This window comes from Bufo gargarizans, chromosome 6 (assembly GCF_014858855.1).
Source record: "Bufo gargarizans isolate SCDJY-AF-19 chromosome 6, ASM1485885v1, whole genome shotgun sequence".
Lineage (NCBI taxonomy): Eukaryota > Metazoa > Chordata > Amphibia > Anura > Bufonidae > Bufo > Bufo gargarizans.
The window spans coordinates 16,052,712-16,066,761 of NC_058085.1; the positions used below are offsets into that span (position 1 = coordinate 16,052,712).

The 14,050-nt window shown below is 43.5% G+C and overlaps 1 protein-coding gene and 1 long non-coding RNA gene across 2 annotated transcripts; both read left to right on the forward strand.

Annotated features, from left to right (window-relative positions):
- The first annotated feature begins 11 nt into the window (after nucleotides 1-11).
- Nucleotides 12-8,602, forward strand: LOC122941890 (zinc finger protein OZF-like). The gene is made up of 3 exons (XM_044299386.1): nucleotides 12-58; nucleotides 3,651-3,706; nucleotides 6,499-8,602. The coding sequence occupies exons 1-3, from the start codon at nucleotides 12-14 to the stop codon at nucleotides 7,683-7,685; spliced, it is 1,290 nt and encodes a 429-aa protein (XP_044155321.1). The 3' UTR covers nucleotides 7,686-8,602.
- A 792-nt stretch (nucleotides 8,603-9,394) lies between these two features.
- Nucleotides 9,395-12,583, forward strand: LOC122940478. Its single transcript, XR_006390302.1, has 2 exons — nucleotides 9,395-11,643; nucleotides 11,747-12,583. It is a non-coding gene; the product is annotated as an uncharacterized LOC122940478 (long non-coding RNA).
- Nucleotides 12,584-14,050: the final 1,467 nt, after the last annotated feature.

Genomic DNA, 14,050 nt, shown 5'->3' on the forward strand with positions numbered 1-14,050 from the left:
ATGTCCTGACAATGTATGTGTTAGGGCACAGCGTAGGGCCGGAAGAAGACCAGGGAAGGTGAGTACAGCTAGCAATGCGCTGTTCTCGCCTTCCTGTGCCTCCCGCATGCTAATGACCCCTTCCGTAATGGGAGTAGTCATTAGCATTTTCACAGTATGTACTGGCAGGGGGCCACATGAAATGGTCCCGCAGGCCAGAGGTTCCCCACCCCTGCCTTACAGCTACGCCCCTGATAAAGTTGATTACTGGAAAAGCTATATAGGATTATTTTCATCAGCACATATAATTCTAACTCGCCAAGAATTTTCGAGCTGCTCAGATGCATCCATACATTTTGAACCTATGATTATGGACACCTGGTCATGTGATCTCTAGTCTGACCTCCAGTCTGAGGCTTGCTGTCTCTCTCCTGTGTGGCTGACATCCTGTGATCTACAAGATTACAGCATCTGTTCGTCATTGGACTGGAAAAGCTGCATATTATTACTGTGTGTGACCGGTGCTTTAGATTAGGTAGGAAGATATCATGTTTAGTTAGAGGCCAGATGGGCAGGTGTTTGTTTGTTATTATTTATGTTTGTTTTGCTGAGGTGCCAAATAAAAGCAATGTATGGACCTTAAACTTGGTGTCTGGCGAAGAGACTTGTGAAAATGACCCCCGAAAGTGGGCTAACCCCTCACAGTCCCTAAACATATCATGCTGCTGAAGATATAATCTCTACATTATCCATTACACTAGAAGAGCAAAGGTTTAGAGTCTAAACTTTGTAGAAGTGGAGAGACATTTGATTGTACCACGTTCTTTAAATAAATAAAAACACACTTGCCATTTTGCTTGTCCTGTAAATAATCTGTCTGTACCAAACCCCTGACTTTTCATTTATAGGCCTCATAATAAAATGTCTGAGAAATGGAAGAGTGCAAAACGAAAGACCCATGCCTCGTCCTCCCAGAATCAGAATGTATGTAGTACCAGCAGTATCAGTACCTGCCAGGAGTAGTAGTAGTTGGCCAGAGTTCTACCTGACTCCTAATGTTATTGAGGACACAGAGGTGGAATTGTGGACTGGGTGGCTCAGCGTTTAGACTACCATGAGGAGGAGATTTGGGGCGGAGGGGCACCCCATGCATAGCTGTGTTTGTGGTGGTAGGAGTAGTGGCACCTGTAGCTGCACTGGTGATGGTAGGGGCAGTGGTAGCAGCAGTGGAACTCAAGGCAAGTATAAAGCAGGTAATCTGGAGGGGGCTAGGAAGCCCATGATGACATATCACAGTTTTCATGGCGGGGAGGTTGAGGACTATTACAATGATTGTGTGTTGGACAGGATCTGGGAGCTAGATCAGGGAGCTGAGAAGAAGGTAACATCAGAGGAAGAGGATGGTGGCAGTGGCAGCAATACAGAATGAAGGCAACATACAGTTAGAACCTCCTAAAACCTGCCAGGGCCAGATCTGCTTCTAGTATTGTCAGCTTGGGAACTGGTGATCCTGATGATACTGTGGTCGCAGGCTGAAAACGGGCCAGACCTAAAACAAGCTCGGCTGCAGCTAGCTCTGTGTGGAGTGTGCAAGTATCTCCTGTCTGGCAGTTTTTCTCTACGGTGCTGGAAAACAAAAGCAATGCCCTGTGCAAGATCTGTCAGATTACAATAAGCCATGTGTCATGAGGTGCTATGTGCGGAAGCGGGGACTGCCGGGGTGCGCTCGCGTCATCAGCGCATCCGGCATCACCCGCTCCCATGGTAACCACATCAGGGCTGAGTTCCGAGCGGTTCACTCGGCGCTTGGCTGCATTAGGACTCAGTCATGTGACGCTGGCCACGTCACATGACTCCACCAGCGCCCTATTTAAACAGGCAATCTGCTGGCTACAGATTGCCTGTTATTGAGGTCCTTTCTGCGTTATTCTTATCTGGTTATTTATTCCTGCTTGGTTTCTGATTTCCGTCATCGTCTGGTCTTGGCGTTACCTCCTGGTTTTGACTCCTGACGATCCTCTGCTTGATCCCCTGGTACCGTAGTTTTCTCTTGGTTATTGACTCCTGCTTGTTTGACCTTCCTGCTGCATGTGTTGTTTGTCTTCCCTGTACTTTCCTAGCTAAGGGTTTGTCGACCAGTTGTCCCTTGTCGCTAGGACTTGCGAGGCAAGTAGGCAGGGACCGGGGTGCGGGTGGAGTTCAGTGGTCACTTCCGCACCCCCGGTGTGTGTGACACCATGGGAGTGACAGAGGTGTATGCCAACTACCACAACAAGAGATTCCGCCTTCTCCCAGTCTCCTTTGTGGCAGCCAGGCGTCATCCACGTGCAGTACTGTGTCCAAGTCATCATCAGTTACTGCTTCTCCTGCTCAGACTATGCCTCCTCCTATTCTGTCCCACCATCAGCCATCGATAATGGAATGTGTGACCAAGAAACAACTCTGCTTACACAAGTTGCTGGTGGTGCAGTCTCTGTGGTACCACTTTGTGGATTCTGTTGCCTTTAGGGGGCTAATGGCATGTGCTCAGCCTCACTAGAAGTCATCTAGCTGGCATTTTTCAAAAAAAGCCATCCCTGCTTTGTACTCTCAAGTGGCGGTGAATGTAGGCCACTCCTTGCAATTCTAGCTGTGCGGTAAGGTGCACACAATGGACACCTGGAGCATCGGTTACGGACTGGAACAGTTCATGCCTTTCACAGCCCATTAGATCAATGTTTTTGCAGTGAGGCAGCACTGTAGCAAAAAGGCCAGGTCCTATTGACACCTCCACGTTTGTTCCGACACCAGGCATTTATCGGCCTCCTCCATGGCTATCCTCCTGTCCCAAACAGAAGCAGGGCAGAACATCGCTCCCTCTCCCCCTTCTTCCTATCATGTGAAGCATTGCCATGCCGTTTTAGAGAGGATCTCCCTGGGTGATAGTAGCCACATAGCCAAATACTTTCTAAAGTGCATCAAGCAGCAAACAACCGCACTGGCTGTCTCCTCACCTAACTCCAACTGGGCAAGGTGGTCAGAGACAATTGCAGGAACATTGTGGCTGCTTTGTGTTTGGGAGAAATAACACCTGCTCCCTGAATGATGCATGCGATACGTCTAGTCTACATCAGCTCCGGTTATGTGTGCCACCTCCTGTGTGTCAATCTTCTAGTAAATGTTGTTTGCTCCCTCGCTGGCACAGGCATGGTCACCTGCTTTACTGCAGCCAATGACTGGCTTTAGTGATGATGTGTTTCTTGTGTACAAGTTACCCCTGAATCCAGTCATTGGCTGCAGCAGAGGAGATGATTATGCCCATTCCGAGGAGGTAAACAAGCCACGGATCAAAAGAACTGTGGCTTATCGGCTTCACAGCAATGGGGCGGCCAGCAAGGACAACACGTGCACAAACAATGTAATGTTATATACATACAATGTAATGTTAGGGATGGAATATAACCTGCATTGCAAACTGGTTGGAATAACGAAGCAATCAGATTGGATTTATACAGGAGACCTCCAGATATTTGGGTCAGATAACTCCTGCTGTCCGGTAATTTTTGGTAGTCTTTTCAGGTCATATAAAACCTTCTACACGACTTCTCCAACCGTCTGATGACTTCTACAATATTTGTTTTACAGCTTATGAATCCGGGTGAAGATCTGAACAATATTAATCCTACAGAGACATATGTGAGGGGTGATGAGCAGAGTACAGAGGACATTCCTACAGATAACCGGCCAGGTGAGTAGTGACCACTAAGTAATGCAGAGAAGTCTCTAAGATTCTGCTTATACAAATAAGAAAAAATATATTGTGCAATGTTGGAATAATGATATTACAATTATCATTATTGATGAGTTTATATGAAAGTATAAAGGAACAAACATAAATACCATCTACTGGACAGTTGTCAGCCCTTCTTTATATAATTGACAACTACAGTACCTTTGATATACTAATGGGCCGTTGTCTCAATAGACAGTACTCGCTCACACTGGCTTTGAGAGGACAAGTATAGGCTCTAATTACCAGGAAGTTGCTGAGAACAGGATACCAATGCAATATATGGCTTACATTATTTTCCTAAAAATTCTTCAAAATCTTTATTTCTCACACGTGCATAAATAAATTCAACTACACACGTTGACATGCTATTAATGGGGTTATTAACCCCTTAGTGACCACCCATACGCTTTTTTACGGCTGTCACTAAGGGGCCTTAGGCTGGGCCGCCGCTTTTTTTTTACATCGGCCCAGTCTAAGCGCTGTAAAAGTCCCCCATCACATGAGAGCCACGGCCCTGCTCTAACAGCCCGGACTGGCAGGAGTGCTGATCCGGGCTGTTTAACACTTTACATGCCGCGGGCAGTGGCGTCTGCCGCATGTAAAGTGCTGAGAGAGGGAGTGGACTCCCTCTGTCTCCCATCGGCACCCTGTAAATGCGATCGCGGGGTGCCGATGTATGTGAAGGCTGGCTGGGGTCTCGTGTAAGCCTCAGACCAGCCTTGAGTAATTTCCAGCAGGCTGCGCCTCTCTGGCGCAGTCTGCTGGTCAATGTCAGAAAAGCACTAACCTTAAAATGCAATGCAATGTGACTACAGCTAAGAACTCATCACAACCCAAAGGACTCGTATACCTGGTAAACTGACTTTTGTTATGCTTAACCCTGTTGTACCATGCCATGTGTATTTACCAGACCACTTTATATATTTTCTATGCATATTGTGTTGCGAGGTGCGGTATTCGTCACAATACAGAAAAATAAACACCGTGAAATTTAGAATGTAAAAACACAGTGGCAGTATTGCTGTTTTTCCAGAAAAATTTAATAAAAGTTAATTAGAAAGTTATGTTTACCCCAAAATGGCTCCATTTAAAACTAAAAAAAAAACATTATAAAGCTATATAGATGGAAAAATAAAAAAGTTATAGCTCTTGGAACGAGAAGGAAAAGGCTTGGCCAGTAAGGCCCAAAACAGGCTGGTCACTAAGGGGTTAATGATTGTCTCAGGAATGTTCTGCCATGGTGAATGCATTTGGGCAAACAAATCATCAACATCTGCTGTTAATATCTAAAGGTGCATTTACACCAACAGATTATCTGACAGATTTTATGAGCAATCATTGGTCAGATGGCCGTTGGTATCTGGTGGGACCTTCCATCGCCCTTTTGTATTAGTATAAATGGTGTCAGTGTGCAGTATAATAAATCTTTTACATTAAATACCAAGTAATACTGGATCACATATTATTTAACATTCCCTAATTGACTCTTCTGATTGATTCATCAGAATTACACCTTAATTTCAAGAAATAGTTTGTCTGTAGTGATAGAATTTTCATTATCATTGGATGGTGTTTATATATGAATCGCAGGCCCTTAATATTAATCCACAAAAAAAAGGAAGATTTTATGGCGTGTGCCACCCAGTTTGTTTACTTGAGAGTGACAGGACTGTGCTTTCTACTGTCCATTCTACTCTCCTCCCTCCGAGTCCAGCTGCTGTATCTGTCATCCATTATAGCCCAGGTCTCATTCCCCGGCCTGCACTCTCCCCAGCAGCAGGTGTGATACAGTGATGTCATTGTACCTGCTGGGCTGAGAGGGAGAGCGCACAGACCACAGATAATCCCCGGCCTGTGCGCTCTCCTCAGCTCAGCAGGAGAGATGACGTCATCACATCACGTCTGCTACTGGGAAGAGCATGATGTGCTCGGTAATACTTTATTAATTTTTTTCATAGTACAGGAGCCTTACTACTATCAGGGGGACATTAAGGGGGCATAACTATTGTATAAGGGGACACAAAGGGGGCATAACTGTTGTGTGGAGGTACTAAGGGGAAGCATTATTGTAAGGGGCATAACTACTGTGTGGGGACACTAACGGGGCATAACTACTGTGTGGGGACAGTACTACTGTAGAAGGGGACACAAAGGGGGCATAACTACTGTAGAAGGGGACATAACTATTGTGTGGAGGCACTAAGAGGAAGCATTATTGTAAGGGGCATAACTACTATGTGGGAGCACTAAGGGGGCATAATTACTGTGTGAGGCCACTAAGTGGAAGCATTATTGTAAGGGGCATAACTATTGTGTGGGGGCACTAAGGGGGCATAACTACTGTGTGGGGGCATAAGGGGGCATTCTCCTGAGGGCATTAAACAGGAATTCTACTGTGAAAGGGACTCTTAGGGGAGATAACTATGGTGTGGGGAACTAAGGGAACACTCAACGCCTCTTGTCCAGCGCTAGGAAATGTTTTATTTATATGTATTTAAAATGACTGGGTGGAGGTTGCAGGGAAGTTGCTTAAGGTGGGGGCCAACCTGGCCTAGTTATGCCCCTTGGTCTACTATTATATTCGTGATCTTTTTGGCCACCACTGTTTTAATCAGTTAATTCTTGTATTTTGTGCTATACCTTTCTGTGGATTTTTTTATACTGAAATAGAATATTTAAATATTTCAGTATATAGAATATTTTAGTATATTATTCATAAATAATAAAATGTCTTTTGTTCTTGGCAGATGACTGTACCAGGAACTTGGAGAAACATCTGGCATCTTCAGATTTTGAAGTAGATGATTGTGGTATCATACAAGATATATATGAAGAGCATGCCAATATCCAAAATATACCCTCATCCAATCACAGCAACAATGCAACATTTGATACTTTTAAACAGGTCCAATCTTCTGATTCATCACAGACTGTAACACAGAATAAAAGTCACAGAAAAGGTGTTAAACATCAAACTCACGTAAGAGGGAAGCCAGTTTCATGTTCAGAATGTGGAAAATGTTTTAGATATAAATCAGAATTAGTGAGACATCAGAGAATTCACACAGGAGAGAAGCCATTTTCATGCTCAGAATGTGGGAACTGTTTTAAGTATAAACATGGTCTTGTTAAACATCTGAGAATTCACACGGGAGAAAGGCCATATCCATGTTCAGAATGTGGGAAATCTTTTAAAAGTAAAACAGATCTTGTTATACATCAGAGAACTCACACAGGAGAGAAGCCATATCCATGTTCAGAATGTGGGAAATGTTTTAAGTATAAACCAGGTCTTGTTAAACATCAGAGAATTCACACGGGAGAAAGGCCATATCTATGTTCAGAATGTGGTAAATCTTTTAATAGTAAAACAGATCTTGTTATACATCAGAGAACTCACACAGGAGAGAAGCCATATCCATGTTCAGAATGTGGGAAATGTTTTAAGAGGAAAACGGCTCTTGTTATACATCAGAGAGGTCACACAGGGGAGAAGCCATTTTCATGTTCAGAATGTGGGAAATGTTTTAAGTATAAACAAGGTCTTAAACATCAGAGAATTCACACGGGAGAAAGGCCATATACATGTTCAGAATGTGGGAAATGTTTTAAGAGGAAAACGGCTCTTGTTATACATCAGAGAGGTCACACAGGGGAGAAGCCATATCCATGTTCAGAATGTGGTAAATCTTTTAATAGTAAAGCAGATCTTGTTATACATCAGAGAACTCACACAGGAGAGAAGCCATATCCATGTTCAGAATGTGGGAAATGTTTTAAGAGGAAATCGGCTCTTGTTATACATCAGAGAGGTCACACAGGGGAGAAGCCATTTTTATGTTCAGAATGTGGGAAATGTTTTAAGTATAAACCAGGTCTTCTTAAACATCAGAGAATTCACACGGGAGAAAGGCCATATACATGTTCAGAATGAAACAAATCTTGTTATACATCAGAGAACTCACACAGGAGAGAAGCCATATCCATGTTCAGAATGTGGGAAATGTTTTAAGAAGAAATCTGCTCGTTATACATCAGAGAGGTCACACAGGGGAGAAGCCATTTTCATGTTCAGAATGTGGGAAATGTTTTAAGGATAAATCAGGTCTTGTTACACATCAAAGGATTCACACAGGGGAGAAGCCATTTTCATGCTCAGAATGTGGGAAATATTTTAAGTATAAACAAGGTCTTGATACACATCAGAGAATTCACATAGGAGAGAGTCCATATCCATGTTAAGAATGTGGTAAATTTTTTAACAGTAAATCACATATTATTATACATCAGAGAACTCACACAGGGGAGAAGCCATTTTCATGCTCAGAATGTAGGAAATGTTTTACGTAGCAATCGGCTCTTATTGCACATCAGAGAATTCACACAGGGGAGAAGACATTTTCATGCTCAGAATGTGGGAAATGTTTTAAGCATAAATCAAATCTTGTTTCACATAAAAAAAAACTCACATAGAGAAGCCATCTCCATGCTTAGCCCATTAGTGGCCACCCTTATGTGTTTTTATGGTAGTCCGTGTCGCTAACTGTTTTATCCGTCAGATACTCCTTTTTACAGGGAGATAAAACAGAACCTTGCTTTGAGTTACCAGAGGTGGCTGAGGGCTTGGAGTGATGATTGGGACCACTGTGAGAGCTCCCCAAACACGTATTGTCTCCTGTATTGAATGAATACCTGTCATCTAAGGACAGATCCAGTTAAAAGTGAAAGTTTATATAAACTGGATTCCAAAAAAGTTGGGACACTATACAAATCGTGAATAAAAACTGAATGCAATGATGTGGAGGTGCCAACTTCTAATATTTTATTCAGAATAGAACATAAATCACGGAACAAAAGTTTAAACTGAGAAAATGTACCATTTTAAGGGAAAAATATGTTGAATCAGAACTTCATGGTGTCAACAAATCCCCAAAAAGTTGGGACAAGGCCATTTTCACCACTGTGTGGCATCTCCCCTTCTTCTTACAACACTGAACAGCTGTCTGGGGACCAAGGAGACCAGTTTCTCAAGTTTAGAAATAGGAATGCTCTCCCATTTTTGTCTAATTCAGGCCTCTAACTGTTCAATCGTCTTGGGCCTTCTTTGTTGCACCTTCCTCTTTATGATGCGCCAAATGTTCTCTATAGGTGAAAGATCTGGACTGCAGACTGGCCATTTCAGTACCCGGATCCTTCTCCTACGCAGCCATGATGTTGTGATTGATGCAGAATGTGGTCTGGCATTATCTTGTTGAAAAATGCAGGGTCTTCCCTGAAAGAAATGATGTCTGGATGGGAGCATATGTTGTTCTAGAACCTGAATATATTTTTCTGCATTGATGGTGCCTTTCCAGACATGCAAGCTGCCCATTTCCAAAAAGAACTTCGAATCGTGACTCGTCTGACCACAGAACAGTCTTCCATTTTGCCACACTCCATTTTAAATGATCCCTGGCCCAGTGAAAACGCCTGAGCTTGTGGATCTTGCTTAGAAATGGCTTCTTCTTTGCACTGTAGAGTTTCAGCTGGCAACGGCGGATGGCACGGTGGATTGTGTTCACTGACAATGGTTTCTGGAAGTATTCCTGAGCCCATTCTGTGATTTCCTTTACAGCAGCATTCCTGTTTGTGGTGCGGTGTCGTTTACCCTGGGTTCACACCTAAGCGTTTTACAGCGCGTTCAAATGCGCTGTAAAACACTCAACATATGAAAACCAATGCTTCCCTATTGCCCTGGTTCACACTTGAGCGTTTTTCTGCGCGTTTGATTGCATAGGAACGCGCAAATATGTTATTTCGCGCGTTTTTGACCATAAAAACGCACGTTCGAACGCGCGTTTGGCACGTAGCAACAGTCATAAAAGGCCACACCCTAGTGATCGGCAAGTGTCTAGCCTGACCAAGATGGAGGAAGCAGGCTGTGATAGTGAGACACTGATCAGGCTTGTGCAGGCAAAACGCTGCCTGTATGACATCCAAGATGCCAAGTACAAGAACAGGAGAAGCAGGCATGGGAGGATATTGGAGCAAGCATCTGGCCACAGTGGAAGACATTCTCAAAAACTGTGAAAGAAGGCAAAGGTGAAAAAAAAAAAAAAACTCCTTGTGTGCACTGGTGTAAAATCTCTATGTAATAGTCCAGCCCACCTCTACCTGCGGCCCTCCAGCTGTTGGCCAACTACAACTCCTAATATGCTGTGCTGCATTTTACTTGCTGTAGCCTGTTTAAGCATGCATGGAGTTTTGCTACAGCTGGAGGGCCGCAGCTTCACCATCCCTGTTCTAGTATATGGTCAGTCAATGGTTCCCCATCACCCACATTCTTGCACAATGTAGTCGGCCAGTATGCTCAATTTGCACTTGTTCCAATCTGGCAATGTATTTTAAATTCAAATGTTGGCCTACATTTGTGGTGCGGATTTGGGTTATAAAGTTGATATGGATATTGTCTATGTTGAAACATTATTGTGCTTGTGGGCTATTGCAGCACTGGCACATGATAGGTAATTGTATGTCTATATAGTACCAGTATTGGGCACATAAATAGGATCTGTAATTCCGGCAACATTGTTTTCCCTTGTTTTAATGGACGAGTATTGGGCACAAAAATGGGATCCGTAATTCTGCCAACATTGTTTTCCCTTGTTAAAGGACGAGTATTGGTGGGCACTATTGGGGCTTCTACAAGGGGCACGATATAGGTGAAAAAACGGCATTGCACAAATTCACTCTTCAAATCTTTTAATTCACCCATTACAATAAACAAAGAAAATGGAATATTACAAGATAAAGAAACAATTTTTGCAGCTGCAAAACACTAAATAATATTAAATTATATGGCTTGCATTTGCCACGGTAACTCCCCCTGTGGTGTCATAAAATAAGCCGCAAAGTGGTCTCGAATGGCGGCACCATGTGTGGTCCCACGCACACCGCTGCGATTCTGCCTCTCCATGGAATGGCTCAACGAATCTTCAAAATTGAAGCCATCCCTTTCACGGACAAAATTGTGAAGAGCACATGCTGCCTTCACAACCGAGATGGCAGTCTCCAATTTCAGATTTATGGGAGAATGCAGAACTCGCCATTTGTTGGCTAAGATGCCAAAGGCGCATTCCACCACCCTGCGTGCTCTTGTCAGGCGATAGTTAAAAATATGCCGCGCAATGGATAAATTACGGGTAGAGTATGGCCTCATAAGGTGCTCACCTAGACCAAATGCCTCGTCACCAATAAAAACAAAAGGCATAGAAGGAAAAGTGGTGCCAGGCAGTGTGGTGTTTCCGGGAAGGTCAAGGGCATTTCTACTGAGCATTTGCCCAAAGTCAGAATGCCCAAAAACAGCAGCGTCAGAGCTGCTGCCATAGGACCCCACATCGATGTAACGGAAACAATAGTTAGCATCACATACCGCAAAAAGAACAAACGAAAAGTATTTTTTATAATTAAAAAAACTGACTGCCACTCCTCATTGGCTTCAGAACGCGGATGTGTTTTCCATCAATTGCTCCGACACAGTTTGGGAAATTGCAGGTATTTATTTGGTTGGCCCATCACAACAGCATGAAGGACCTGCCAAATGGCGCTGCAGGTTTCCCTCACAATCACACTGACTGTGGATTTCCCGATCTGGAAGGTGTAGTGCAGACTGGTCAACGATTGGCCTGTAGCTAAATAGCTGAAAAAAAGGTGTGAAAAACGAAAACAACAATTAATGGATGTTATTTTATTTTTGTTATAGTAAACTTCCTAAAAAGCAAGTGGAAGAGCCTCAAAGATGCCTTTATTCGTCATCGACGCAAAGAGAAGGAGCAGAGCTTCGCCAAGTGCACGGTCCAGCTATGTCCATGCGGAGGAAATGGCCTTTCTAATCCCATGCACTGAAATGCGTAGTTGAGTCCAGGGCATACACATGGAGGAGAGGGTGTGGTATGACATGCATTCACTTTCATATCTTGCACATACTTATGTATATTTTCATGTTCATGTTCACAGCACCGATAGTAGCTGGTCGAAAAGACAACAGCAGGAGGAGGAAGAGGAGGAGGTCACCAGGGACAGTGAGGCCGGTGCGTCTACGGGGCCACTAAGTCCTACTCCACCCGATCCCACCCCTACATTCCAAACACCCTCACAGCCTGCCCCACCTGTCGTGGAACCCGAAAACATTCGGACTCACCGTTCTAAACGGAAAAGAACTGATCGCCAGGAGGACCGGCTAATTGCATGCCTGGATGCACTTGCCCATCCAGCACCCAAACTCACTAGTGATGCACTTTTCTTACTGAGTTTGGAGGAAAAAATGCTGCTAGTGCACCGAAGTCGCATAACTGAAGCGAGGGATGCCTTAACAAGGACTCTAGACAGCTACATTACACATTATGACATCACACAGCCCAACAATGCACCACAACAACATCCACCACACTATCCACCACAGCATCCACCACCCACTCACACATACACATCACAACATACCCACAAACTAACATACCACACCCTCACGACACATGGCACACACACTCATCCCTCCACTAGCATGGGCACCAACACCTCCACCACCACTCAAATGCAACCTGCCCAGCAATCAGGCGGAATGAGAGAGGCCATGTGGGATAACGAGCCACAATACCAAAACCTTTGAGAAGTAGCATACTTAATTTGGTGCATCAGGGGTGTTCTTCCTTCATTGTTAATATCGGAAAATTACCGAATAATTTTAAGTTAACAATTACAAAACTTATGTTGATTGTGTTAAACCCAGTTTGCGCATTTTTGGAGGAACTGTAAGATGTTATTACTTTTCCAAAATATAAAAACATTTGCAAACTTTTTGGGACTCTTATTTCGAAGAGAGTGTTTGGTATGGAAAAATGTGGGTCAACTATGTATGGTATCTATATGCCAAATGTAAAAAGCATACACATACAATACCCCTCTCAAAAACACTTGAAACATCACAACCACCAGTAGAAACTAACAAAGGCCACACTAATATCCAGTCAACACACAATGCAAATGCTTTATTAGGCCACAATTACAGTCTACTTACCGCAAAGTAATGATCAGTCTTTCCGCTGGTGGTATACTGTCCCGCATGAATGTGTCCTGACGTTGTAAACGGGTGCCCAACAACCCCAGGAGCTCATCAAAGCTGTTGCAAACGAAAATGGTGAGGGTTAACAATACCAAAAAAATACAACTGGTACCTTCACAATTGGAACCCCACTCCTAGAACTATTGTATTTGTACAAACCTGGTGATGGACATCCGCGTGTATGAAATGTTGTCTTCATGGGCCCGGAGAGTCTCGTACAGTGCCCAGAACTGTCCCCTTTCCTGTCGGTTGGCAATGACAGGATGGACCCAGAAGCGTCGCCTGCTCTCTCTCCTACGCCTCAAACGTCGGAAGAGGATTGCTGACACAATTGCCGCAATTGGTCGCCTTCGGGAGTATTCCATGGTCGCAAACAATCCACTACAATCCGTTCTACGCGCGTTGACTATGGACAAAAACGCGCGTTTTGTCGCGCATAAAACGCTCGGATCAAAAACGCTCAGGTCTGAACCCAGCCTTAAAGACCCGGAGATCACGGGCATCCAGTATGGTTTTACGGCCTTGACCCTTACGCACAGAGATTGTTCCAGATTCTCTGAATCTTCGGATGATGTTATGCACAGTTGATGATGATAGATGCAAAGTCTTTGCAATTTTTCGCTGGGTAACACCTTTCTGATATTGCTCCACTATCTTTCTGCGCAACATTGTGGAAATTGGTGATCCTCTACCCATCTTGGCTTCTGAGAGACACTGCCACTCTGAGAAGCTCTTTTTATACCCAATCATGTTGCCAATTGACCTAATTAGTGTTAATTGGTCTTCCAGCTCTTCATTATGCTCAAATTTACTTTTTCCAGCCTCTTATTGCTACTTGTCCCAACTTTTTGGGGATTTGTTGACACCGTGAAAATTTGAATCAACGTATTTTTCCTTTAAAATGATACATTTAGTCGGATTAAACGTTTGATCTGTCATCTACGTTCTATTACAAATAAAATATTGACATTTGCCATCTCCACATCATTGCATTCAGTTTTTATTCACAATTTGTTTAGTGTCCCAACTTTTTTGGAATCCGGTTTGTAAAATATATATATATATATATATATATATATATATATATATATATATCCCCTCTAAACAAAAATGTTTGGTGAGAGGAAACAAAAAATAAACCTATAGGACCTGATATAAAAAGATAACTATCAACCTATTCCAGCCCCGGTCTATTCTACCTA

Bases quoted from the DNA above. Each gene is read 5' to 3' on its own strand.
- LOC122941890 (XM_044299386.1), top strand. From the start codon at position 12: ATGTATGTGTTAGGGCACAGCGTAGGGCCGGAAGAAGACCAGGGAAG. The intron at 59-3,650 runs GTGAGTACAGCT...TCCTACAGAGAC, and splicing joins CCGGAAGAAGACCAGGGAAG to ATATGTGAGGGGTGATGAGC. The intron at 3,707-6,498 runs GTGAGTAGTGAC...TGTTCTTGGCAG, and splicing joins TCCTACAGATAACCGGCCAG to ATGACTGTACCAGGAACTTG.